We start from the raw sequence: 26,960 nt of genomic DNA, 5'->3' as shown, positions 1-26,960 counted from the left end.
ATTTTTCATACTTATGACCATTGCAGCATCCCCGTGATCACGTGATCAAAATTCAGATGCCTGGCAACTGACATATGTTTGTGACGGTTGCAGTGTCCCAGGGTCATGTGATCTCTTTTTGTGACCTTCTGACAAGCAAAGTCAATGGGGAAGCCAGATTCACTTAACCACCATGTTATTAAGTAAACAACTGCAGTGACTCACTTAACAACTGTGGCAAAAAAAGTTGTAAAATGGGGCAAAAGTCACTTAACAACTGGCTTGCTTAGAAACTGAAATTTGGGGCTCAGTTGTGGTTGTAAGGGACGCGGTGGCTCAGTGGGTTAGGACGCTGAGCCTGTCGATCAGAAGGTCGGCAGTTTGGCAGGTCGAATCCCGAGTGCCGCGTAACAGTGAGCGCCTGTTACTCGTCCCAGCTTCTGCCAACCTAGCAGTTCAAAAGCACGTAAAAATGCAAGTAGAAAAATAGGGACCACTACGGTGGGAAGGTAACAGCGTTCTGTGCGCCTTTGGCGTCTAGTCATGCCGGCCACATGACCAAGGAGACGTCCTCGGACAAGCGCTGGCTCTTCGGCTTTGAAACGGAGATGAGCACCGGCCCCTAGAGTCGGAAACAACTAGCATGCATGTGCGGGGGGAACCTTTACCTTTACCTTTTACCTGTGGTTGTAAGTCGACAACTACTCGTAAAGGGCTACAACAAATTAAAAAGATTTACCACCAGCCCCCCCGCCAAAGCCTGAGGGGTTCCTGGCTGGTTCTGTTTAAAATAAGAGAACTCAGGCCCATTCCCAGACCTGACTCCGTCTCTTGTGTTCCTACAACCTAATGTGTTAGCAGTGCTCATCTGTCTTGTGTAGACGGGTGTAATTCTAGTTTTCACAAGAAAATGCGTGGATTGGGCGTTTGGAAAGGGTAGAGAGGACTTTCTACCGCACCGGTTGGCACCCTCGTCACAGCCCCGGCCGGCTCGGAGACCCAGCGTCCGACTCTGCCTAACGCCAACTCCACTCTGGGCGGGAGGCGTGACCGCAACCAAGGAAGGGGTGTGTCCGGGGGGCGTGGCGAGGAGTGGGGGCGTGTCCCGCCCGGGCTCTGGCCTCTCGCGCTGGGGACGCCGCGCCGCAGACAGCCGGAGGGAGCTGCGCCGGGCTGGGCTGGACGCGCTGCTGCTGGCCGTGGGCGCCGAGCGAGGAGGCTGGGCGGAGCGGGCGGGCGCTTTGCTCCGGGGCAGCCGCTCGCTCGCTATGAATGCTGCCCGGGCTCTGCTCTCCGCCGTGTTCCTCGCGGGTTTCTTCTGGGGGGATCTTCCCTGTTGCCAGCAGGCCACCATCCCCGCCGCCGCGCCGTCTCTCCGGGAGTCCGGCAAGGGCAAGCGGAGCTGCCGGGAAGGCGGAGCGTCCCGATCGGCTGGAGACGCGGCCCAAAAGGGACCCGCTGCAGCCCAGCCGCGAGTGGAGCCCCACGAGTACATGCTCTCCCTCTACCGGACCTATTCCATCGCCGAGAAACTGGGCATCAACGCCAGCTTCTTCCAGTCCTCCAAAGCAGCCAACACCGTCACCAGCTTTGTGGACAGGGGGAGAGGTAAGCGGCTCAACACCGCGGCCGGGATTCTTCTCGCCTGTGCTTCCCCCATCCACCCACCCACCCACCGGGCAGCCGGTCGGTCCGCGATCTCTCCCCACTTCCCGCCGGCCTACGATACTGTACTTGGGCGCGCTCCAGGGCGCTTCCGGGCGTCGGGTCCACAGGTTCCCTGGCCCGACCGCGGGCTTTTATGCCCCGCCACCCGGCAGGTTCTTTTCCTTCTCCGGGCTGGGCCACCGCTAACATCACTCACAGCTGCTCTCTGACCTCTTTGAGATGGGGTGGGAGTACAACAGCACCCATACTTCTTAGCCAACAGTGGCTAAGCTGGCTTAGAGCGATGGGATCGTAGCGTAACGCGAATTGGGAAAACCTCTGTTAACCTCTGTTCGGGGTGTGTTTGTGTGCAACGTTCCTATTTAGCTGGGTCTCCTGGTTTGGGAGTAAGCTTTGGGATTCCTTGGGAGCGACTGTGCACCAGAAATGGGGCTCCCTGATTAAGAGCACATTCCTCTCGGAATAAGCATATACGGGATGGACCCTGGCGATTGGTCCTAAAAAGAGTAGCGCCTTCTTGGCTGACTTGTTCAGGATTGAGGAGGGAAAAAAACAGCGCTAGGTTTCTTATAGGTGGATGCTTAATCTGGCACGAGTGCGCACCTTCCAGCCCTGCTTCCTTATTTTCACTAAGCCTGGCGGCACGTTCACTTAATAGCAGCAGCAGTAGTAATGGTAATAATACCATTGTAATGGCAGTAGGAGTAATACGACTGTTTCCACTGGCTTGCTCGGTCTAGAGGAGCGGGAGTCGGAGAAGATGCTTTTGAGTTACTGCGATAGCCGCGGAAGGGTCCCGGTTCCTGACCTGCTTTCTTCGTTGTCTAGTGACCCAATCCTGACGCCCACCCCTTCCTTCCCTATTCACTTTGGTAAGAGAGACAAGCCTCTCTTTGCACCACGGGGACTGAATTCGACTTCGGCCCTTCCGACTTTGAAGATTACTCCCAAGCAGGAAGAAGGAGTTGAAAAGCCCTTCTTTTTGGACGATTTTGCGGGTCCCGGATTTTTTCGGGATGGATGGATGGGGAACTCTTTCTTCCTTTCCTTTCCTTTCCTTTCCTTTCCTTTCCTTTCCTTTCCTTTCCTTTCCTTTCCTTCCTTTCTTCTTTTCCTTTCCTTTCCTTTCCTTTCCTTTCCCTTTCCCTTTCCTTTCCAAGATCAGACGCAGTTTCCAAGATTCCAATCTGAGGACGGGAAGTCTGCTCAGACCAAACCAAAATTTGGGATTGCGTATAGAGCGATTGACTTGCGGCTTCCCTTACTTTTTCGCGCTTTATCGTCTGATTTCTCCTTTGTAGGGAATAGAGATTTCTGCTCAGAAACCTCTGGCGATCCTTTGGGGATCCACTCTGCGTCGCTTAGCTGTGCCAACTATCAATTATCGGTTAATTAAACGGCTGTCCCACGGAGTTAAGAATTCCCGAATCCTTCTCTTCCCCCCCCACCACTTTTTTTTTTACTTCTCACCCATCCTCCCCGTTCTGACCGATGTCCTCCAGATCTGTAGCGAGACCTAGGATGAGATCCGTGAGCTGTCCTGGAGGCTGAAGTTCAGAATAAATAAAAGAAAACTCAGCGCTCTAGTTCCAAAATACCAACTCTTTTAAGTTTCTGTGAATCATTGGATCTCCGCATAAAAAAGTATCCTAAAATGGGGAGGCGGGGGCGGGTTTGAAACAACGCCTAAACCATGGAAGGGGGGGAAAGAGATGAATCCCTCTTCCTTTGAGACGAGGCATAGATACTCTTATTTGCTATTTTTGCTTCTCCGTGTCATTGATGGGGTCAAGCAATAGTCATTGCTACTACTTCCCGATATCATTAATTTTACACCATTTCGTGGTGCCCATAATGCTAACCATGCAGCTCCAAAATTCGATTGCAGTAATCCGGAAGATTTTCAGGAAGAATCAGTGAAATTAGTTTGTCCACCGGAGGCCTCGGTGTACCCCAAAAGGACTTGGGTAGTGGACTCGAATTTCATTTCCTTGAAGATCCTTAAGACAAATTCGTTCCGGGAAAAAAATAGGGACCTTGGAAGAGTTGGTTTTATCCTCCTTCTGGAGAAGAGTTAAGCGGTCCTGGAGGGCGCCAGCATTCTCATTTTTTTTTTCTGGCAAACCTCGAACTTGGTGGTGGTGCCCATCAGTGGCATCTTAGGAATGGATTTAGCATGGACATATTTTTGCAGGACTTCATAGGAAGGCTTTTAAAACTGAGATGCTGCGCTCATAGCCTCCTCAGCTGGGATGAACCGAGAAAGAAAGCGCGCCGGTTCTCTAGATTGGCAGGGGCCCGAGAAAACCTCGCCGCTCTCTTGCTTTAATTATTAATTTCATTTTTCAGCAAGAAAAAACGGTTGCCTTGCCTCTCCCTCTAGACTAGAACATACAAACGTCATTTATTTTTGTACGCTTGGTTTCATTCTTTCTTGCCCAAACCGCGCCGTTCCCAATGTCTCTTTATGTGCTTTAAAACAAGAGGGTTCCTCGGGATTTTCAGGACTAGGAAATTTGGGGAATGAGGGGGGGGGGTGATCAGGAAAAGAGAGGGAAGGAGGGAAGGCGTCGCGCCCAAGCCTCCTGATTGGACGGAGGGAAAGGCCTCCTCCCGCCCCCTGATTTTGATTTGATGTGTCAAGGCTGTGACCTGGCGCTGGAACTTCTGAGCATTAAGTCCCTGACTGGAGTGGTTCAGCTCCGCGATCTAATTGACCGCTGCTGTCATAACAGATCAAATAGTGTCTGGTCTCTCCTAATGAAGGGGGAGCTGCCAGAAGCCCCGGACTAGTCCGACCAAGACTCCAGTCCCTCCAAAGCGGAAGCAGCCCTCCGCCCTTCCCCCACCCGCCAAACCCTTCCTCCTCTTTTCTGTTTTTAAAGCTCATCTCCCTCCAGGCTAGCCGTCTCAGTTCTCCCTTTCGGCTGCTAATTGTTGAGACTGCTTATATTGCCCATGCTATAAAAAAAATCGGCTCTTAAAGATTCGCTACTTGCAGCCCGTCCGTTCTTCCTGCTTCCTGCAAATTCTCCAGCGTGCCTCCCTTTGGAGCTGCAGGGAAACCAGTGCAGGGAAGGGCTGAAGTGTCGCTTCAAGAGACGAAGGAAGGCAAACTCGAGATCCGGTGGCGGGTCCTGCTTTTGGCAGGCGCCCCCGGGAGTGACAGCAACAAAAGCAGCAACCAGAAGGGTCGGTCTTATTTTTCCAAAAGCGTCTTTCCGCGCTTCCCCAAACTTTTCGAATGTAAAAGGCGGTTTTATGATTAACAATATTGGCTAAACCGCGACGCCACGATTAAAAGCATAATGCTTATTACCTCAGTAGGTGGCGGCACCTGGCTGGCATTGTCTGCGCTGGGATGCTAAACAGGAGCAGATTTAGTTAGTAGTTGGATAGGAGACCATTAAGTAATCCTGGGGCTCTGGCTAAGGTGGGAAGGCTGTCTGCGCACACTAGTCAAAGACACCGGCAAAGAAAACGAGCTAGATTTGCCAGCTCCATCCAAACAAGCCTTTATTTTTCAACACTTCTCTGGCTTGTCAGTCCATTGCCTCCCCGCCCTTCGTCTCCTCTGGGGACCACGAAGGACTGGCCAGAAGTGCAACGCCGCAGATCAGTGGGCCGGTTACTTAGCTAGTTGCCCTCCAGTGTGGAAAGGATCATCCCAATAAAGGCTCTGCAGGACAGGCGACGATTGGGGAACCGCACCCCGTCCTTCTGCCTCCTGGCTGTCCGTTGGAAGTTCACTTCAAATTAGGGGGCTCAGGATCAGAGGGAAAACTTTGCAAGGATAGATCTCCTCGAAGGCCTTTGGAGAAAATCCCAGGAATCTTGGATCCCCCTACTTGGTGCTGGAGGCTTGAACTCTGCAAATAAACGGAGCTAAGGGCGGAGCTTTGGGGTGCCCCGAAGATCGGATCCTCCTTGGACACTGGCAGTTCCCTCGTCGACACCCTGCCTTCGTCCTTCTGAAATCGGACCGAAGGACCGCAGTCCCCAGATTCTCTAATCCCGCTCAGTCCAAAGGGCTCTATGTGCTTCCTAGTAGGCGCCGGGTGGCAGGCTGCCTTGGCTAGAACTGCCTTAACTGCCAGTGTCTTCAGCCCGCTTCATCCGTTACCCAAAGAGGCTGAGATGGAAGGGTTAAGCGGCGCCTTTAGGGATAGCAGCTGGCACCAAAGTCTAGGTGTATGTCTGGCGGTGGGGGGGGGGGGGGGCTGCGTAGGAATCTCTGTGGAATCGGGGAAAGGTTTTACAACCTATGCTAAACTTCAGAAATGGGAGGGGGAGGGTAGTAAATGGTAAGCTTCCGGTTTACCTCCGGGCACCTGGTTGTGTACAGCCGTCTAGTCTCAAAGTAGAGGCCTCTTTTTGCTCTTCCCTCCTAAAATCCTATGGGACGCCTCCATTCTCCTGATGTTACCGTGGCTGGTGCAAGAAACTTACATCTCCTCCGCGGGTTGGGGTTATTTGAAAGTAAATCACTTGGCTTTCCCCCCCCCCCACACACACACACACTCCGTGGAAGTGAGCGCAGAGTTTCTGCAGTCCGGGGGTGACGTCTGAAGAAACCCGGGGCTGGTTTGCTGTTCTCGTAAGCAAAGCAGTTTGACGCGTTTGCTAGTATGGAATAAACCAGCCTTTTCCAACAGCGTAGCCGTCGTGTCCATTGGCTGGGTTGGATTTCAGCCCCATTGCTCCCAGCCAGCTGAATCCCACTAAAGGCATCTAGCGGGCACCAGGGCAGAGAAGACTACTTAGTCCCGGACTAGATCCACCCTGAACTAAACGGATCCGAGCTGGGAGGTGTTTTCCTATAGCTGTTCTTGGACGCCTTGAGGTGGAATAGATGGATGGGCGACACCCACCCCCCCATGGTCGGGACTGGCGGAGAGAGACCAGGCGACTCCCGCTTGAAATTCTGGAACTTGGGTTTCTAAGCGGATCCTCGGGCTGGCTGGTGGGGCGCCTGTGCGGGAGCCCTACCTCGGCCGCGCCTTCTCTCCAGTCGGCCTGATGGTTGCGCGCAGTTCGTGGGTGACCTTGAGGTCTGTTGGATGGGGCCTTTTGTGAAAAACGCAGAGGAGATCAGAGGGCCGGAGCGGGGCAGAAGATTCGACACCCCAACAATTAGAGTAAGAAAGTAGAAAATTGGGGAAAGGAGAGCATAATAGAAGAGTCGTGCTTCTCCCTTCCCCCTACTCCATGAACCTTATCAAGGAGCTGGCCGGTCTGTAGTGTGGGCATTGTTGAGACGAATTTAAGCTCACTTACTAGAGCGCAAGCCTCCTTCAGGTCAGTAGAACTTATTCCTTAAGAAGCGAGTCCTGTTTATACTTTGATATAAGTCCAGTTGAACTCGGTAGGCCTCATATCCTTCTCGGGGTCGCGCTGCGGGTAATTGTCCTTGGGAGTAAGTGCGTGTGACTCCGCCTACATTTTTGGGCAGGGAAGAGGGCAAAAAGAATTTGCCATGCGATCAGCGTGTTCAGACTTGCCTGGAATTACGGTTGGGGGTGCCTGGGCTCGCCAGGAGGGAGGATAGGTGTCGGTGAGTGGACCGATTTGCGCCAACAAATCTCTTTTTCTTTTTCTCTTTCACTTCCTTTTGGGCGGCTTTTTTCTGTTTTTCTGCGCCGCCTCGACCGCTAGAAATGTTGCGCTCAGACGTGTAAGGCGGTGTTTTTCAAAGGTGGCAACTTTAAGATGTATGGACTTCAATTCCCAGAATTCCCCAGTCAGCATTTAAGTTCAAAATCTTAAAGTTGCCATCTTTAAAAAAAAAACACCGGCGTGTTGCGCCTGCCTATGCCCAGAATCAGTCCTGGAAAACTTGTTTCATTCAGACCAATATTGTGGCCTCGGGGACCTACTACCGTTATGTCAGAAAAGTCGTCCCAGAAATTTTGGGTTGCACCCAGCGATTGGCTAAAATATAGTTGGCTCGTTTGTGGGGTACCCTCTGGGGAGGACTGAAGCACCAAAGCCCGGCTGTTTGGGCAACGCGCACGGCTGTCGTGTGGTAAGTAGCTCACTTCGATTTGCTGGCCTGTCCTTCACTTCCGAGAGTTAGGGAGGCCTTGATGACCTGTACCCAAGAAGTCCGTCCAGAAGACTGCGCAGGTCCCCGGAGGAGCCAGCGCTTTGTATACGAAGCCCCTTCCTACTCCCGATCGTATCTCTTGACTTCCAGGGGCGCTTCCTTCCAAGCTCTTGGGCGGAGAGATTCAGGGCTTTGGCCGCAGTTTCGAGCGTCGCTCGCCAGAAGAGAGGCCGTTTCGCGGACTTGAAGGTGGATTCTTCGCAGGCGGGGATTTCCTTCGCAATGAGCCCCGTTCCATTAAGAGGAAAAAGGCGCTTCAGCCGGAGACCTTCTCCGCTGGTCGATCACCTACCTCTTCGACCGGCGATCTCCCTGCGCCCAACGATTTTGAAGGAGCTTCATAGCGGAGAGGATACTTGAAATCCTTTACCGCAATTTTAGTCAAGCAGGTGTTATATTACAACTCCCATCAGCCCCAGCCAACAGCCTCCAAACTGGAGGCAGGAAGGAAGGGGGGGGGAGAGAGAGAAGTTGGTTTTCCTTTTAGATTTTGACCAGCCAGGTTGTTTCAATTCTATTTTTAAATTGTGACACCAACGCTGGGAAGCCACGTATCATCCTGGTGCCAGGTATGCCTAAAAAAAAGCAACAGGCACCGTTTTAAACCACCCTGAAGATTGCGGGGGGGAGGGGGGAGGTAAGAGGGATTCCCTCCGGGCGGAGCAACCCCACCTCATAGCTCCCAACTAGGCGCTCTTCTTTTCTGGGATCCCCCCCCCCGGCGCGCGCTTTTTCTCTTAAATGCGGGGAGACGGGCAGCTGTGCCGTAGGAGGAGATCTTTAGCGGCATCGATCCACCTCTCATCTCCATAGCTAGCTCCCAAGACTCGCCGGCCTTCCGATTTGCGAGTATCGCAGATACCAGAAAGGATCCTTTGTTATAAGCTATTTGGAGACAGAAACGAGTTTAAACAACGAAGGAATGGCGTGTGGGTTTTTTTCTTTTATTTTATAGGCTACCACAACCAGGTCTGTTAAAACTCATAAATCAATAAACAATTCTTATTTGAAAAAGAAGAGGGCTGGCGCCCTTTCGCTCTGAGCGGAGGGGAAAAAAAGACTGGGGGGGGCGGGGAGGGTTGGATGCGGTATTGGTGGACAGCGAAGCACCTGCTCCGACCAAACGCTCGGCTTTAGAGCCAAACTCGGTCCCGCAAGCTTCCCTTTCAGGCAAAATTGCACCCCAGGCTCTCTTCTTAAGGTACCGCTCATTTCCTTGAAAGGACGACGAAGGCCGCCGCCTCTCTGACAGCCCAAGAACAACCCACCACCCATCTTCTCAACGCTGCAGCCCCGCTCGATCCCTAAACACGTTGGCTCCGCCTGAAGCCGCCTTGAATTCAGGCCGTGTAAAACTCTTGGATACCGCTTTGCGGGCTGCAGTTTTCCGATGCAGTTTTACTTTTCTTTCTCACAGTAAGCGCGCCCGAAATCGATGGGGTTTCTTTCTAAAATAAGTCCTTTTCGACTTCTTGGGCAAACTGCTTAGGCAACTGACTGATACCTAATTCAGATTTATAATTCCTCCGCGCTCCCTCCTTCTTACACTCTCCCCGCCTTTCTTTTCCTTTTCCAAAGGTGTAAGATCAATGCGGAGTTGCTCCAACGCCTTTCTTTGGTCGGCCAACGAGGCTCCTGTTAAGAGAAACTGAATTCCTTGGATAGCGCCCGTCCTCCTTTCCTTGACCCGCTCGCACTGGTCGAGTCCGCGGGGATTTCAGAGGCTTTGGCTCAGGCTGGTCTTTGTAGTTTTTCCTTCTAAATCGACCCAACTAGCCAGGATTTACTACTGGTCTTACTCGGGCGTTTCTCAGGAAGACTATAGGTACCATAGTAGATAGTGTGGTGCGATTAGCGGGAAGGTATCAATAAAGATTCTCTTGATCAAAGAAGTGACGCCTTTAATTCCCCCACCAGCTTCAGTCCCTGATCCCCTATTAAAGGAAGATACAATTTAACGATGTGAAAACTTGAGGAGGGTGTTTTAGATATATTTAATTCATCCTTAAACCTTCGGTTCCTTTAATGCGGGCACAAGATGAAGAAGTGGAAGGAAGGAAGGAAGGAAGGAAGGAAGGAAGGAAGGAAGGAAGGAAGGAAGGAAGGAAGGAAGGAAGGAAGGAGCAAAACGGATTGCAATGAAGAAACGCTGCATGTTTTCCTGTTGGCACATCAGGTGTGAGAAAATGAATGAATTTATCAATCCTCCTCTTTTTTATTATTAATGGAGAGCCTTCAGATTAAGTCTTGCGTGATCCACCCCTCCTTTTGTTTGTTCGTTTCCTGCTTTGACAAGTGACAATGGTCCGGGAGAAAAAAGAGCCTAAGAGAGCAGAACAGCGATACCCTTCTGTAGCTTTGGGCTTCCCTCGACGAGGGCCCGGCAGCCTGTTATCTTTGTCCACCCTCCTGCTCCTCCTCCGGGTGAGGGAGGTTCCTCAGCCGTCCTGCTCCAAAGGCTCACCGGAGAAGGAGACTCGACTCAACCAGCTCCCGGGGCTGGTGTGTTTCCTTGTTTTGAGATTCCTGTCGGAGAGAGGTCAGTACCGAAGCTGGCCAGAAGCCTAGAGTTTGGGGTCTTCAGGGGGTGATCTCCTTCCATGAGCCCAGGGGTGGAAAGAAAGGGAAGACTTTCTATCAGGCGACCTCCGGTGATAGATAGTATCCTGAGTCACTGGGATGTTTTCTTTTTCTACATGCTGACTTATCCACCCACGGCAAAACCCTTAAGCATGTGAGAGAAACGTTAACACAATTGTACAGCTGATATACTACACAGGGGGAATTGGGTCTTAGTTCTGAAAAATCCGATTTTCCCTAGTTTACAGCTGCCTAGCTCAGCGATCCTCCATCTTCAAATATTAAATATACCTCCTACGTTTCTCTTCCATTGAAGCTCCGCCAAAACTTACTGGCAGGAAGGGCGTGAATTGGGGGAAAGGGAAGGAAGGTGGAGAAGATTCCTTTCCAACAAGCCGGCAGTTCCACATATTAGCAGAGAAATAGTATTGATGATAACCACAGCAGCAGCCTTCCCTCCGAATCTAGGAAAAGATTCTAAAAATAGTGGAGTCTTAGTTCTGTGAAAAGCTGAACGAGATAGGATCTGACAGGCTAAAAGAAAAACAGTGTTGACCATTGTTGTTTGAGAGATTTTTAGAAAGTGAAGGCATTTGAGAGGGACGTAGCCTCCTATTCGCAAGCCTCCTATTCTCTCTCTCTCTCTCTCTCTCTCTCTCTCTCTCTCTCTCTCTCTCTCTCTCTCTCTCTCTCTCTCTCTCTCTCTCTCTCTCTCTCTCTCCCTCTCTCTCTCCCTCTCTCTCTCCCTCTCTCCCTCTCTCTCATTTATCTGCTTGCTTATTCGTCTCAAACATTCTGCAGTTTTACCAGAGATGATAAAATATACTTCGTGGTCCCGTAAGAAGATATGTGCGTCTCACGGGAAAAAAAATGCCCTCCTCTCTCACCCCACCTCAGACAGGGGCGTTTGTTGTTGCACCGTACCTGGGAATACCTGCTTTGCAGGCAATCTTCCCCTTTGCCTTGTAACTTAGCCTCCTTATGGCAACTTTCAAGGTGGCATTTTAAATCACGTGTTTTTGGGGCGGAGGAGATTCCCACGAGCGGCAGACCTGTTTTTTTTGACGGGATGCAGATTTACAGCCATTTCGAAATGGGGCAGCGGGAAGGAAGTGCGCTCTCCTTGATATGTGTCTTTTATTTGCCAGATAAATACAGTACTACTTTTTTTAAAAATCCCATTTATATCCCGCCCTTCTCCGAAGACTCAGGGCGGCTTACAATCTAAAGCACAAATCAATGTGCTTAGCAATAGCCTTCATCCTATGTATATGCCTGCTTATTATTAGGGCTTTCACCCACCCCCCAAGCAGCATTATTACAAAGTCAGCTTATTGCCCCCAACAATCTGGGTCCTCATTTTACCTACCTTGGAAGGATGGAAGGCTGAGTCAACCTTGAGCCTGGTGGGACTCGAACCTGCACTAATTGCAGGCAGCTGGTGTTACTTAAGGAGGCATTAGCCCACTGCTCCACCAAGCAGTGAAAAGAAAGAGATCCAATACTAATATCAATAATGCACTTTACCCTGGGGAGGCCAGTATCGTCCAAGGTGGAAAGCCAGACTCGGGAGCTCTCCGTCGCAGCAGTCCGGGGGAGAGAGAGAGAAAAATAACCCCCTCCGAACCGTCCAAACACTTTCCCTTTCACGGCCGTGTTTCTTTTGCCAGTCACTTAGAAGATCCCCGACGGAACTTCTGAGGCGCTGATGGGAAGCGGCGCTTGGAACGGCCCTTCTTTCGCCGCTTTTTGAGCTTCGAGGAAAGGGGAGCCAAGAAGCTAAAGCGCAGGCATTCTCCACTCCTGAGGGTCGTGAAAGGGAAAGACCATCGAAGAGAAATAAAACTTCCAGGCCTGGGCATCTGGCCTACAGCGCTGCCATCTCCAGAGGAAGTGGGGCTCAAGTAGAACGCACGCCTTGGATTTAGAACAGCGTCGGCCCAGGGAAGGAGCGAGCGAGCGAGGCAGGCGGCTTTAGTGCTAGTACTTTGCCACCCAGTGATTTAAGGATAAAATTATCCCACGCCTTGCCTTTCGTCGAGAAAAACAAGCAAGCGTCGGGAATGGGGTGGCTCGCCAACTAGGCTCTCAGCCAGTTGTGGTGAGGCCCCTCAGGGTACAAGGAAACCCTGCAAATTAACTCAAGGAGAAATGCAGCTAATATATTTGAAATGGTTTAATTCTAGTACTTAGAAGGCAGCACTGGGGCAAAGGACCGCCTGCAGGTACCTCCTCTATAAAGGAAAAACAGACCAGAAACTAAGCAGAGGAATTTTGTATTTTCTACATGGAAAAAAAATTCTAAGTTCAGTAAAGCTTATTCTCAGGCCTTTGTGTATAGAGAACTGCAGCCTTCCTTCCTTCCTTCCCTTAAAGAAAGAAAAAGGAAGGAAGGACTTTCTTTCTTTCTTTCTTTCTTTCTTTCTTTCTTTCTTTCTTTCTTTCTTTCTTTCTTTCTTTCTTTTTCTTTCTCTTTCTTTCTTTCTTTCTTTCTTTCTTTCTTTCTTTCTTTCTTTCTTTCTTTCTTTCTTTCTTTCTTTTTCCCCTTTGTTTCTTTTTTCCCCTTTCTTTTTCTTTCTTTAAGTTAAAATTACAGGGGCAGACTGGAACATCTCATAGAAAAGACAGTTTGGATATGTTTTGCTAAGGATTAATTTCTTCGGGAAATACTGTTATAGAAATATTATTTTTATCCCCACCCTTCCATTAACCATAAGCTTGCCTTGCATTGGAAAGCAGACACAATTATGGAAGGAGACAAAAGGGATTCCAGTAAGGGAATTGAAAAACATTCCAGCATCACCCTTGAGATGTTCAAGATGTTCAAGGAATGAAGATACTTGCCCACAGCTAATATATCCATGGAGCAACTTCAGTTGTAAGTGATGCTGCTATCTCAACTGGTATTAAAGGCTCTATTCTATGACCTATTGAAAAATGAAGGCAGGAGTTCACTCTTCATTGAGTTTATGCAGAATTAAGTTTCATCCAACAAAGCATGATTGACTTTCTCTGTTCTCACAATGTGTAGGGGGAAATGTTGTTAGCAGGTCATTGCTTATGAATATAAAATATAAATAAATAAAATATAAATAAATAAATTGCTTATGGCATCCGTCCGAAGAGCTTTCAGAGAGCAAGGAGGAAAAACAGGAGGGAGATATTAGGTTGGAAATGTATCTCATGAAAAATTAAATGTCTATGGCTTGCTTAAAACATTTCCCCCCCTAATTCTCCAAGGATAGGCCACAAATGCAAATATTAATTGTTCCAAACATACTTCCTTGAAATTAAGCTTCATTGCTGCTACTGAGTTGTCCTAGAATGAAATTCTACTTAGTTTTTAGATTTGTATCTCAGTTATTTCTGGGTGGAAGATGGTCATGATGGTGGGTGAGTAACAAAATAAAATGCTGGCATAAATTTATATTCTGTTTAAGCATAGAAATTGTATATCTTCACTTTTGGAATTAAGGAGTATACATGTTTACTCAGAAGGAAGCAATGTTGGCTTTTTTCTGTGACAGTATGAAACTTTAGTTGGGCTTTGAAAAAATAGGATAGAAAGTATTGATGCTTTTGAATCTTAGAATTAGAGAAGATTCCTGAGAAGACAATGACTAACAAAAAAATACATCACAGAACAAATCAGAGTTATCACTTGAAGCTTCAAGTATCTTATTTTGGACACATCATGTGAAGATCTGGCTGAGAATGCTGGGAAATGTAGAAGGAAAGAGAAGAAAAGGACAACCAGAAGCAAGGTGGTTAGCCTTGACTACAGCAAAAATGGGTGCACTATTGGAAGATTTGAAGAGTCAGGCTGGAGATAAATTACCCCAGTGAAGATCTATCTACAAGTCAATCTCAACTTGATGGCACATACTCATTCATCAATCAATCAATCACAATGTTGAATTTGGGGATTGACTGCTGATTCAATCTTGTGTAGGATCAGGTTACAAAATGTAGGTAGGAAGAGCTGCACTAAATTCAGGAAGAATTACTTCAGGCTAAACCTATAAAGGGTGAAGAAAACAACCCAGCATCCCTTGATTCCCCTATGGGCAGCAGGCCATTCTAAATTTACCAGAATGAGGCGTTTCATAACTTCAGAAAAATCCAGGGTATCCAAAGAAGTTGAACTAAGGAGGGTGGGAGTATAGCGGGGAGCAAGGCAGGGTGGGGAGGGAGAGACTCGCCAAGGCGAGAATTATGGTCTGATGTCATTTTAACATGTTAACTAGGATTCCACCAAATAAATCATATGTATTTCCAGCCGCCCTTAAGCTACTTTCCTGCAAGAAGGGTCAACTGAAATAAATAGAATGTAATTCCGCCTTAGTGGATTTAGGAATAAAGGAGTAGAGATCTTTGTTACACAAACACACACACACACACGTGCGCGCACATGCACACACACAGAGAGCGCACTTTTAAAGGAAGAGCCACAATGATATTACAGCCAAGGGTTGAGCTTTAGATCCATGTATGAATAATCACAGTAATTCGCCTGAGTGAAAACAGAGGCCAGGCCAGCCTGCTTTCAAGTTGATGCCCTCCAGATGTGTTGGGACTACATGTACCAGAATTACTAACCCTGGGATTTTCTGGCTGAGGATGCTGGGATTTGCAGTCTCAGCCAGGCCCCTTTTAAGTTTCTGACCTTAAGAAAACCAGAAACAGAATGTCCATCATGCCTCCCTCACCTTCTTATTCTTTTTGTACCCTATCTCACTTTGTTTCTCCATTGTCTTTACTGTTTCCACAAATTCTATATGATGTACATACATTTTCAAAAAATGCAAGTCATGCAAGATATTTCAGTTTGGTCACTAACTGGGATCATATGATGTCTCTATTTTTTTAAAAAGAAATCTGTACTGCTTCCTCATCACAAAGTAAAGTGTTGGTGTTAACCTGTAAAGTTGTAGGGTGCTAGAAGTCTTACTGAGGGACAGGCAGCCTTGTTATGAACTATCCTGACAATGCATTCTCCAGGAGAGACCTGTTTGAAGATCTACCCCAATTCCTCCATTAGAGGCTCAATTATCAGGCATGAGGGGAAGGGGCATTTCTCCTGCATTGGGTTCAAGTGTTCACATCTCATGTTGTTTGGCTGTCTGGACATTTACAAAATCAAATACAATTTTCCCCAGGCTTTTAAGCATTCATATTTTTACCTTGCATTTTACATTTATAAAAGTTTGCATTGCATTAAGTGCTTGCTTGAGCAGGAGGGCAGAGAATAACTGGAAATAAATAAAAGGCTACATGAGATTTATCCACTGAATGCAGTAATTTAATAAAAAGGGAGCTTGAAGGGATTCTCACAATACTGAAAGTGCTCCAGTGAGCCTGTTTTAACTCATTGCTTTTCTTGCCCTGAATGAAAATTTTAAATCCATTGGACCATTTCAAATATTGAACCCAAATTTAGATTATTCTCTCCGGGGCCAAGTCATTGGTCCCTCTATAAATACAAAAATCTATGAAAATCTAAATCCATCTTCTGAGAATAGCAATAATCCGGTTCAATTATACAATTTTTCTCTGGTGATATATATTGGCATTCATTTCAGTGTTGTTCCTCAACTTCTTTATTCAAAAAAAGCCTCTATTATTTTGGGTGGGGTTTATTCTGAGATAATGTGATGAGATTACAGCTTCAGATGTACAAGCAAGCAGGTTTTTGAAATAAGCCTAGCAAAAGTCCCTGTCTTCCAATATAGAGCTATTTTACTCATGCCATGTGGCCATATGGTAGGAACCACATTTCCAAAGTTTTAAGAGACTGGTGTTCTCCTTTCTCTTTATCCATCTTATGAGCAAACTATGTCAAAAACCAGCACAATATTAAAATATTACCAAAGCTTTTGCTCTATGTCTTTAAACAAACATCTTGTTTCATTTATGGATTTAGCTGTGAATCTTAGCACATGAGAGAACAAAACTCAGATTAGTCCAGCTGGATGCAAACATTATTGGAATTTGATATAGACTAAAAAATGCAGTGTTGGTTTTTTAGTGAAAGTTATATTGTTTGAATCACTCTGCTACTTAACTACTGATACAATTGAAATAGGCTCAACCCTGGACAGCCACAGGGTGGGGCATAGTGATAGAAAATGGCAGGACCCTGCATACATGTCACCATTTTGACATAACCTTGGTTCACTGCAGATGCCAATGGTCTTGGCCCTTATAATCTGCTTTAAAAACATTGAACTTCCATAAGCTCTGTTTGGAACAATCAAAGGAATGAATTAATGAGGATAGATGAGGCCAACCAAAGGCAATTCAAGAGTTAGGACTTTGCTTCCTTTTCAGTTTACATTGGCATTAAATTGTCCTGGCAACCCTTCACATGACTGCAGCTTTATTTTGCTCTGAGCCAAAATTTTAAGCAGTTTTGTGCCATTTCTTCACATTCTCAATTTAACTAGTTTTTCCTGCTTGAGCTGGCACAGTCTCACTGCAGCTACAAGCTGTGCAAAATCCACAAAACACCACTCCTTTCTGGGAAGTGAGATCAGATGACCTGCTCCTGGGAGTTGTCACAAATGTATCTTCTCCATGTGGGGAAATGTGGTCATGTTCTCTAACCTCTTTGGCTGTCAGACTTCCACAACTCAGAATTTGGCCTGGATCTAATTGGGGATTTGGCTAATACCTTCTTTTTCTAGGGTTCTCCTCATCATTTTGGTATTATTTATTGATCCATTTCTACAATTGGCCTTCCAGTAGGTTTGCTCTAAGGTGAATTGCATGGGCAACCTGACAATTAAGTTTATTGCTGTTATTACAGAATCATCTGTAATTTGGAACCACATTTATAAGCAGCTGTTGCTTTCCAAGCATCTTAGACTATAACTCCCATCACTCTCCCACCACCTCTGTCTGGGGATAATGGGACCTAAAAATGCATTTGAAGGATGTGAAGTTGAGATATCTGAGAGACTTAGAGATAAAAACAGAGCAGCAGAGAAAAAATACCAGCTTCTCCTGTTCATATGGGAATTGAAGAAGAACTGTAAAATGGTATCAGGATAGATGCAATGTCCTGTCATTTCTTGTTGTACGGTCCTGATTTGTCCATGTTTTCATGCCAACAGGTGACTTCATCTCAGGAGAAGAGTAATAGCATCAGAGGGAGATTAATATATACTAGCAGGATACTGATGAGTTATTCTCCAATGTCAGGCATGAAATATTGTCACATATGTTAGTGGGGACAGCATAGTTAGGCACTGAATTGTTACAGGTGTTACACATATAGAATTAATCCATCTTTGTCAAACCATCTGAGGTGTGTAGTGTGTGAGATCCATCATTCACAGGCACCAAAACCAGACTGCTCTGAATATCAGAGAGCCAGCATACCTTACACTTACATAATTGTACATATTATGCATTTTAATTTGATAATTAAATACATGCAGTGAGCAGTTTATTAATTCTTCAAAATCAGGCCATGTAAGACTTTCCAATTTGTGTAACAACTATTACTACCTGTCCCTTCTTAATACATGGTTTGTAAATTTTCCAGAGTCTCTTAGGTAAAAAGGGCAGTGTAGAAATTTGAGAAATGCATACATACATACATGCATACATACATACATGCATACATACATACATACATACATACTGCCCAAAGGCCACTGCATACAATCACATTTATTCCCTAGCCATACTTGCATGGTTTCACAAAAACATTAATTACTAAATCTACTATTAGATTCATATCTGATAGAAAATAAAGGTTGTGCTAGGATTTAGATGATTTAGACCAAATGTTTCAGGTCAATGCGGAGTCCATACAAGGTTCAATTTTCAAAGAGGAGACAAGGGAAGTAAAATGGATGTCAGAATGCTGGGGGAAATGAGGAGTCAGCCCTGATAAGAAGACCAATAGTTGGCAAATATTGAGTTAAATATTTTGTAGAAATCATATGCAAACTGAAATCTTTGTGCTTATGGAGAGATTGCACATCTGTATGAGAGAAAAATCCCACTGCATTCATTGGGACTTCAGAAATAAGAAGCATACAATTGGAAGAAATCTTGGGGATCCTGTAGTCAAACGTCTTCCTCAGAATTCTCATATCGTCTATCCAATCTTTTTTCTTCAAAATATCCAGTGATGAAGCACCCACAGTTTCAGGAGGCAGGCTGTTCTTTCGCTTAATAGTTCTCAGTTAGGAAATTCCCCCTTGTTTTACGTGGGTCTCTTCCTTCCAATCCTCTCCACCACTTTCTCTAATTATCCCAATACTACCACCAGTAATATTCTGCTAGATTACTCTTAATAATATGATAATCTCCCTGCAAGGTCAGGGCGATTATATGGTTGTTTACCCAAAAGCCACAGACAATATCAAGCACAGTCTCCTGTTTCCAAAGGCAGGTCTTCCTGATGGTCTTGGAAACTCACAGGTAACAGCTAATTCTTATAAACTGTTTCCAGTTATTGAATTTGTGCCACACCAATCAATCAAAAGTAGAAGGAATTGCTTTCAGTGGGTCTTACTCCCATTTGATCAGATGTAAGATTGCAGCCTGGTTCACTACCCATTTCAAACTTGTTACTCATACTGAAATCTGGCTCATAAGAAAAGTGTTCAGGAGCCAAAGGCAAAGGTCCCTAAAATTGCTTGTAAGGGCCTCTGATTTCAGAAGAAAGTGGTTTTGTTTAGGGAAGGAATTCTACTTAGGCAGAAGCCTTAAATTCTGCCCTGGCATCTTCAAACACCTCTCTGGGGTCATTCTGCTTCACTTGATCTGCACTGAGAATACTCAACTAGGAGAACATTTAGTCTGACTCATTTTGTCCTTGAGGCTGAAGTATTATTGGGTGAGTATGTCTTCCAGCCACGCTGATTTGGAATCATGGGTTTTATAGTCAGAATTCCATCTGCAAGGCGCTAATTTGGAAAATGTTGCCCTAATCTGCTAAGTTTGTAAGCCGCCCTGAGTCTTCGGAGAAGGGCGGGATATAAATGGAATTAAAATAAATAAAATAAATAAATAAATAATCTTCTATTTCTGTTAGAAAGATGAGGAAGATGCGTCTGTATCTATCAATGAAGTGTGCTAATAATTCTTAGCATGTGCAAAACTACTTCTACATCTTTGTATATGTAGCTTGCACTTTTTCATTTGGTGGAACTGACTGATATTTGCCATCTATTCTCTTTTTCAAAACCAAACCTGCCCTCTCAGGATTAGAGGTTATCTGCTTCAAGATAGCTAACAGATAAGGCTCCTACCCATTTCTTTCCAGCAGGCTGATAGATATTTTAGTAACTGAGCAGAAGTTACTAAGTTACTAAGGGCAGGATTATGAAAACAAGAACTTTTATCTTTTAATTTCTTAACCTCACTTTCAAGCATTGGCTTAGATTCGATAGCAGCAAGTGGGGGAGGGGAGTCTATATTAATCTATATTAAGTGCCAGGGATAATGGGAGTTGCAATCCAACACATCTGGAGAGCCTCAGTTTGGAAAAGGGATGAGCTAGCAAACTGACGGTTAGAACAGGAGTAAATGGGTTCTTATTGGATGGCTTTGGGCCAATCACTCTCTTAGCTGAGAAGAGTTACTCAACTTTGGCAATTTCCAGATGTGTGAAATTCTTTTCCCAGAATTCTCAGTAACAATTGTGCTGGCTGGCTGGGGAATTCTGTGAGTTGGCCCACACATCTGAAAGTTGCAAAGACTGGGGAAATACTAACCTAACACCTTAATTTTGTTAAGTTAAAACCTGGTGATGACATTACCTTGAGCTCTTTACAGAGTATGGAATACTTTAAAAAGGATTAGGTAAGAAATTCTGCAGAATTCTGTCTTCTTCTACTTTACACAGATTAAAACTTACTTTGCAAATACGACACCACTCAGTATCCAAAATAAAATTCTCCTTTGGTAGTATTTTTTAATAGTATTTAATAGTATTTTATATTAAAGGTGACAAGAGGTGCTATTACTGGTATTACTTGTTATGCATCTCTTTGTAATTCTGAAACTTCCATGCTTCTAAGTCAGGGAAAAAGCCCTTTGGGAGAGCTTATTCATGCCATTCCTTGGAAATGAATTGAAGTGTGAGAAGCTAGGGAAACTGTAGACAGCTGTAGAAAAGACTGTGTAAAGGAACACAATTTTCTTGGCCATCTATGAGCATTTTTTAAAAAAATACTCTTGTCCTTGGAAAGAATGTCTAAAGCTAACTGTCTTTCATTGCTAAAGATACAAAGAAATGCAAAGGAGTTTCCCTGCCCAGCGTTAAACTTAAGTGGTCTAGTCTGGATGATAATTTTATATAAGAAATGTGGTGCTCATACTTGAAGAGACATCAATATTTCATACGCTAATTCCTCTGTTACCACAATGGCCATATTGAGCATTTAATTAAGAATCCTGGATACATGTTTATTCAGGAATCGTCTTCACTGAGATCAATGGTATTTTCTGACAATATTTAAAACCATAACCGCATTCTAAACTTCATTTAATTTTTTTCTTGTATTTATATTTTTAATACAATTTAAATGCAGTTATTGATTTCAAATATAATTTAGCCATAATTTCATATTCACACAGAGAAATAGGTATCCAGCAATCTGGACTGAGCAATCCCTACTCATTTCAGCATCATACTATATAATAAGCGTGGTGGCTATATTTTGTTGGAAAAACCAGAAAAGGGGACAAGTCTGAAACATAAGGATTAAAGGATTATAAGGATTAAAAAATAACTTTGCTTTACCAAGACAATTCAGGAGCAAAACCAAAAAATAATTGTTCAGAAATGCTATTTTAATAAAAAAATCTAAAATCAAACAGTATATGTAAATTTATTTTTTTAAAGGAAATTCAATTTTTGTATTTTTCACATAAACGTAAAATACTGTGCATGAAATGGTACTATTTATACAGTAAAAGTTAAATGATCAAGGGGGAAAGTGAATTTTAAAAAAATAAATCTGTTTTCTGAAATAATGGACCATCCTTTGTAATAAAGGATGTACGGTCACTGTATATATAAAGAAAGCCAGTATTAAAAAGAAGCAGTCCAGGACTGGCATTGAGATCACAATATGAACATTATATTGAAATTCGGGCCCAGTTACTTTTCATGGTTCTTCTGAGAATAACATGGTAAAACTATCTTGGAGGAATCACAAAACATCAATCTAAGAATACTACATATCTCAGTGTATTTATTCCAAGGTACATTTGCAGGGTAACAAGTACAGAGTTGCAATCAAAATGTCTTAGAAAAGAACTGGCAATCAAAATCTACCTTTGCCCTACTAAAAAATATGGATCAGGTCCTCAAGTTTCCATGGGGTAATTCCCACTAGAATTCACAGTGGATTACAAAGAAAGACTGCAAAGCTCTTTGCACCAGTTGGAAGTAAGCCCCATGTAATTTGATAAGATACTCACAGGGTCACAAATGCTGCACTGCCACTATGAATGCATAACCTGGGCATTTGTCAACTTGTCTGTTAAACAACCACATGCAAGACATTTTCTAAGACATTTAAAACACCCCATCAACCACTGTCAAGGATTAAAAGGATGACATTGGCATCCAACCATTAGGTATCTCCTTGCCTAATAGACATGACAGATTTAATCACTCCAAAAACTTAAAGGTAATACCTTTCCCTTAGCTGGTCTGCCTTGCCTCAGTGTTGGTAAAGTAGTCCTTTGTTCAGCACAATGCAACAGTCCTCACTGCCACTGAAGCTGCCATTGACCTCTTTAATTGTATTGATCAGTACGGCAGCTAAAAATCTAGTCTTAATAAAAGACATAGCATCAAGCATGTAAAGCACACACTGTCTTAGGAGAAGCTTCAAGGCCTATTACAAAGGTGCAGATTGTGGAATTCAAAACAAAGTATCAAATTGCAGGGATGGATAAAATCCACAAGCCAAAGAAATGAGCCTCAGAACACTTTTCTATCTTTAATAGGAGAATTATTATTCCTACCATGTTTTTAAACAAGAAGCACTGTTAGGTGACCAACATGTTTGTAACTGGCAGTTTTCTTGAATTTGTACATGGCATTAAAGTCACAGTTTGCTGATGAAGCCAGCGTTGTTTGGGTTCACATTTGCAAAGTCAGAACCAAGCAAAATAAATGACAGATTAGCAGTGTGTCAAACCAATCTTTCTCTTGCTAGTGTTATCTGAAGATATCTTGGTTCCCATCATAAGTATCTTTTTGATACTTTACTGTCATTTTTCCAAGTCCTCTGATCCAGACCTTTTAGTTTAAATATATATTGACTAGGAATATTACTGGTGACCCTTGCAATCAATAAATGATCAGGACTATTGCAGCTGCATCTCTTGGTTGCAATATTTGTTGGTGATGTTACTACCAAAAGACATACAAGTTTTACTAGCTCTTGAGGGAAAACCCAGAGAAAGGGAGAAATTCTGTGTATTTGCCAACTTATAAAGCTTTGTATTGGTAAGTAGAAAAATAGAGGTGACCTGATTTGCTTTTCGTAGCTTGCCTTTTGCATACCGCTGTTTTAAAGCAATTTTTTAAAAATAATTCCAATGTGATTACAGTACCTTTTCGTAAACCAAATTGGAAATATGATTTTTAAGCAATGAAGTTTCTTTTAACTCTCCATTATTCCAATTTATGGAAAGATTTGGGAAAGGGGTGCTTTACATTGGAAACACGCTACAATTAACACATGGATTCATCCCTTAATATCCTATCTGCCTGGAAGTTGTAAAATATACAGTAATCCAATTTGAACAACATAAACAGGTTGAAAGTCTCCAACATTCTAGCTGGCTTGTATGCAAAAGCAGTAATGTCAAATAAGCTTAACTTTTAGAGCCAAATGAGTGCAGCATCAACGTATTTTGTATTTTGCACAAAAAAGGCACCAGTTATTAGATATAAACCCCTCCATTTGGAAACTTGTGGTTGCTTGCTACTATATTCTAGGAAATCCCATGGATTTTGATAGGCTCCCTGGGAGCTCTGCTGGGGAAGAGCCCTCAATTTCTTGAGACCCTTCCACGGGTCCCCTCTTGCACAAGGGGACCAGAAAAAGGTCCACCACACCCGGACAAGGCTTCCCCTCCCTTCCGTAGGCCGTTTATGTTCTCCTTTCAGAGGTGAAACTGACTGCAATTATGCCTTTTTATCTTGCAGACGATCTTTCGCCCAGCGCTTTAAGGAGACAAAAATATTTGTTTGATGTATCGACTCTCTCAGACAAAGAGGAGCTGGTGGGGGCCGAGCTCCGTCTCTTTCGCAAAGCCCCCGGCGATCCCTTCTCCAAGGCTCAGACAGGCTTGGCCCGTCTGCAGGTCTCGCCCTGCCTTTCGGGCCGCCGTTTGGACTCCAGGACTCTGGACTTGCAAGAGGCGGCGCCTGCCCGGCCCGGTGGCGACTGGGAGGTATTTGATGTGGGGCAAGCTTTACAGCCCCTTCGCGGGGCCTGGAAGAAGCGACAGCAACTTTGCCTGGAGCTGCGGGCCGTCGGGGGGATTCGAGCTCACCCCCCTCCGCAGCTGCTGGACCTGCGCCCCTTAGGCCTGGGGCGAAGCGCCCGGGCGCAGCAGGAGAAGGCGCTGCTGGTGGTCTTCACCAAGTCCAGGCGGAAGAACCTCTTCGCGGAGTTGCGTCAGGAGCTGGGAGTCCGGCCGCTGCCGCAAAACGCGCCGGCGCTACCCTGGGAAGCGCCGGGCCCCGTCCAGCTGCGCTTTCAAGCCCGACGGACGAAGCGCGCCGCCTATAACAACCGGCACGGCAAGCGGCACGGCAAGAAGGCGCGGCTCCGCTGCACCAAGAAGGCGTTGCACGTGAACTTCAAGGATCTGGGCTGGGACGACTGGATCATCGCCCCGCTCGAGTACGAGGCTTACCACTGCGAGGGCGTGTGCGACTTCCCGCTCCGCTCGCACCTGGAGCCCACGAACCACGCCATCATCCAGACCCTCATGAACTCCATGGACCCGGGCGCCACGCCGCCCAGCTGCTGCGTGCCGGCCAAGCTGACGCCCATCAGCATCCTCTACACGGACGCGGGAAACAACGTCGTGTATAAACAGTACGAGGACATGGTGGTCGAGTCCTGCGGATGCAGGTAACGGCGCGCCTCCGAGCCCGGCTGCCCCTGGAGCGGAAGGGCGGACGAGAGAAGCGCCGGGCATTTTCTCCGGCGGAGAGCGAAGGCGCGCGAGCGACACGCCAGGGGAAGCCGAAGGAAGCGCGCCACGTGCCAGCCCTCGCTCTGCGCTAGGGAGGAAAAAAAAAACGGGCTGCCCGGACTGCGCCTGCGCAACGTCTGCTTAAGGGGTTTAAGTTCCTGCTCCTTCAAGAGCCGGGAGAGAGAAAGAAGCTGACGCCGTTTTGGGAACAGCCTCAGTGTTTCCGCGTCCAGGCAAAGCCGTAGATAGAATGGGAGACTTTGCTCAGAAAACACGTGGAAAAAGTTGCTGTGGGGAGAATGAAGGCTGAATGATACCTCTCCTCGACTGGAAGCTGGAACTACCCAAACGCGTAGTGACCCATTTTGCAGAAATTAAGCCTTGTTTTTGAATCCGGAAACACAAGGTTTTCTGGGAGAATTCGCTGCCCCTTTCCTTGTAGTATATGTCCTTGTACTTCGTGGAAGAAAATAAAAAAAGGAGAATCAGGGAGGTTACTCAAGTCTCTTAAGAGAAGCAACGTGAGGGATGCGTGTGTCAGAAATTGAATTGTGGGAGGCAGGCAGAGACACGCGTCGTCGGTTACTTTCGTAACTGGCGCTAGCCTGTTGCACTCCTCTCGTTGGCAGAACTTGGGCTTTACATTCAGGTTTTAAAACGGATTTCTTTTACTTTTTCTCCCTGCTCCCGTGTCGTTCACATGTGCGGACCAGCTGTGTTGAAACGGCAATCGATGGCTTCTAATTTCCGACTTGAAGGCAACGAAGTCAAACTGCACCACTTCCGATGCAGGATTCTGTTCCAAGAATGTAATCCTGCCATTCTCTTCTAGGCTCTCTTTTAAGAGACGCTATTAGGGAAAGCAAGTACAGATAGAGAACGTTTAGTTTGACAGTCTTTGAATCCAGAATTACTTTTGTGTTTCCCTTACAAATATTTCCATCCTAAAATAGATTAAATAATCCCTTCTTCCTCTAAGTAAATGCATTAATAAAAATCAGTCCTACTCTATAATTATTAGTTCGGTGGCTGATCTTTTAAATCTGTTAATTAGAAGCTGTGAAAAGAGCTACAGGGGGGGGACACACAAGGAAGGTTTAGAGAGGGTGAAAGAGCTCCTTAATTTCAAAATGTTACAAATTCAAAAGTTCCAGGAAGGGCAGGTAGGCAGTGCATGCTGCAGTGGTGTTTTATAGTCAGTGCATATGTGATGCTGAGGGAGACAATAGTTAAACTGCTCCACAAATAAGGCTCTGCACGGAAGACTTAGAAGTATTCCTGAGATTCCTTAGGCATTTCCTTCTCTCTTGGATTCAGGATTTCATAGAACTTCAGAAGGGTGGGGAGAGTGGAGGAAAGAAGTATTAGTGTATAAATTAATAGATAATTAATATAAAGCGCTAATAAAGGAGAGCCTTGATCAGGAGCGATAATTTAAAAGAAAGTGCACACTTTGGTTTGGATACAGTGTTGTTCATATTGAAGCTGTAAATATTTATTTAAAACAGACTGCAAAGTACAAAAATGGAGGTGAGCAATGTACATTTTCCCTTAATGCCCAGAGCATTATATGCACTCAAGTGTCTAATATTTTTTAAATGTATTTGAGCTGTACAGATTTAAGCATTAATCAAGTGTTTCATTTGTATGTCTGTAATGATACCATTTCGTCCACTCAAAAATGTTCCTGCAAGATTTAAAATTATGTGCTAATGAAGAATTCTTTGTTTCTACTGTCTACCTCACTATGTTGCGAGGGCTTGATCTTCTGGGAAGACTCACCAATCAGGCCTGGTTCCCATTCATTTCAGTGATGCTCTGAGCAGGACATCCTGCTGGGTTGTATTTCAAATATTTACAGCACGGCAATCCTCTGTGCACTTACCCAGGAATAAATGCCATTAAATAGTTAGAGCTTATTTCTGAGTTAGAATGGATGGGATTGTTGTCTAATGTCCTCCAAGTTCAGTTTATACCTAGAACATTTTTACAGTACACTTTTGCTGGATGGTATTAAAACTATGACTGTATTATTAAACACTTTGCATAAAAATGTTGTTTTTCCTGTTATGGTTAATATAACAGAATAAATATATGTTAATATAACATATATTTATTTTACCAAAATGTTGGCTATAATTTCTAAAAATGCTCTCAGCAAATTTGAAACAACCAACTCCTCAAAACACATCTGTCTGTATTTCATAAAACTTTTGAAATACTTACGGTTTGCCTTTTACTAAGAGTAGTGTTTATAAGTTTAGACTTTATAAGTTTAGACTGATCTATTTAAGAGATGCTACTATTCAGAGAAACATAAAGATATGTTAGACCTAGATTTGTAACCAAAAAATATTTTATGGGAAAGAAAAGTTGTAAACAGTATTGGTACCCAATACTGTTTCAGGGTTGGTTTCCTGTGACAGTGATATTT

General features: G+C 45.1%; 1 protein-coding gene across 1 annotated transcript; it reads left to right on the top strand.

The window, feature by feature from the left end:
- The first annotated feature begins 1,170 nt into the window (after positions 1 to 1,170).
- On the top strand, positions 1,171 to 24,877 carry GDF6 (growth differentiation factor 6). The gene is made up of 2 exons (XM_081325343.1): positions 1,171 to 1,587; positions 23,526 to 24,877. Exons 1-2 carry the CDS (start codon positions 1,248 to 1,250, stop codon positions 24,464 to 24,466), a joined length of 1,281 nt encoding a protein of 426 aa, XP_081181469.1. The 5' UTR covers positions 1,171 to 1,247; the 3' UTR covers positions 24,467 to 24,877.
- Positions 24,878 to 26,960: the final 2,083 nt, after the last annotated feature.

Source organism: Vipera berus (genome assembly GCF_964194415.1).
Source record: "Vipera berus genome assembly, chromosome: 3".
NCBI classification, from domain to species: Eukaryota; Metazoa; Chordata; class Lepidosauria; order Squamata; family Viperidae; genus Vipera; species Vipera berus.
This window is presented reverse-complemented; position numbering and strand designations above follow the sequence as displayed.

Bases quoted from the DNA above. Each gene is read 5' to 3' on its own strand.
- GDF6 (XM_081325343.1), top strand. From the start codon at position 1,248: ATGAATGCTGCCCGGGCTCTGCTCTCCGCCGTGTTCCTCGCGGGTTTC. The intron at 1,588-23,525 runs GTAAGCGGCTCA...TTTATCTTGCAG, and splicing joins CTTTGTGGACAGGGGGAGAG to ACGATCTTTCGCCCAGCGCT.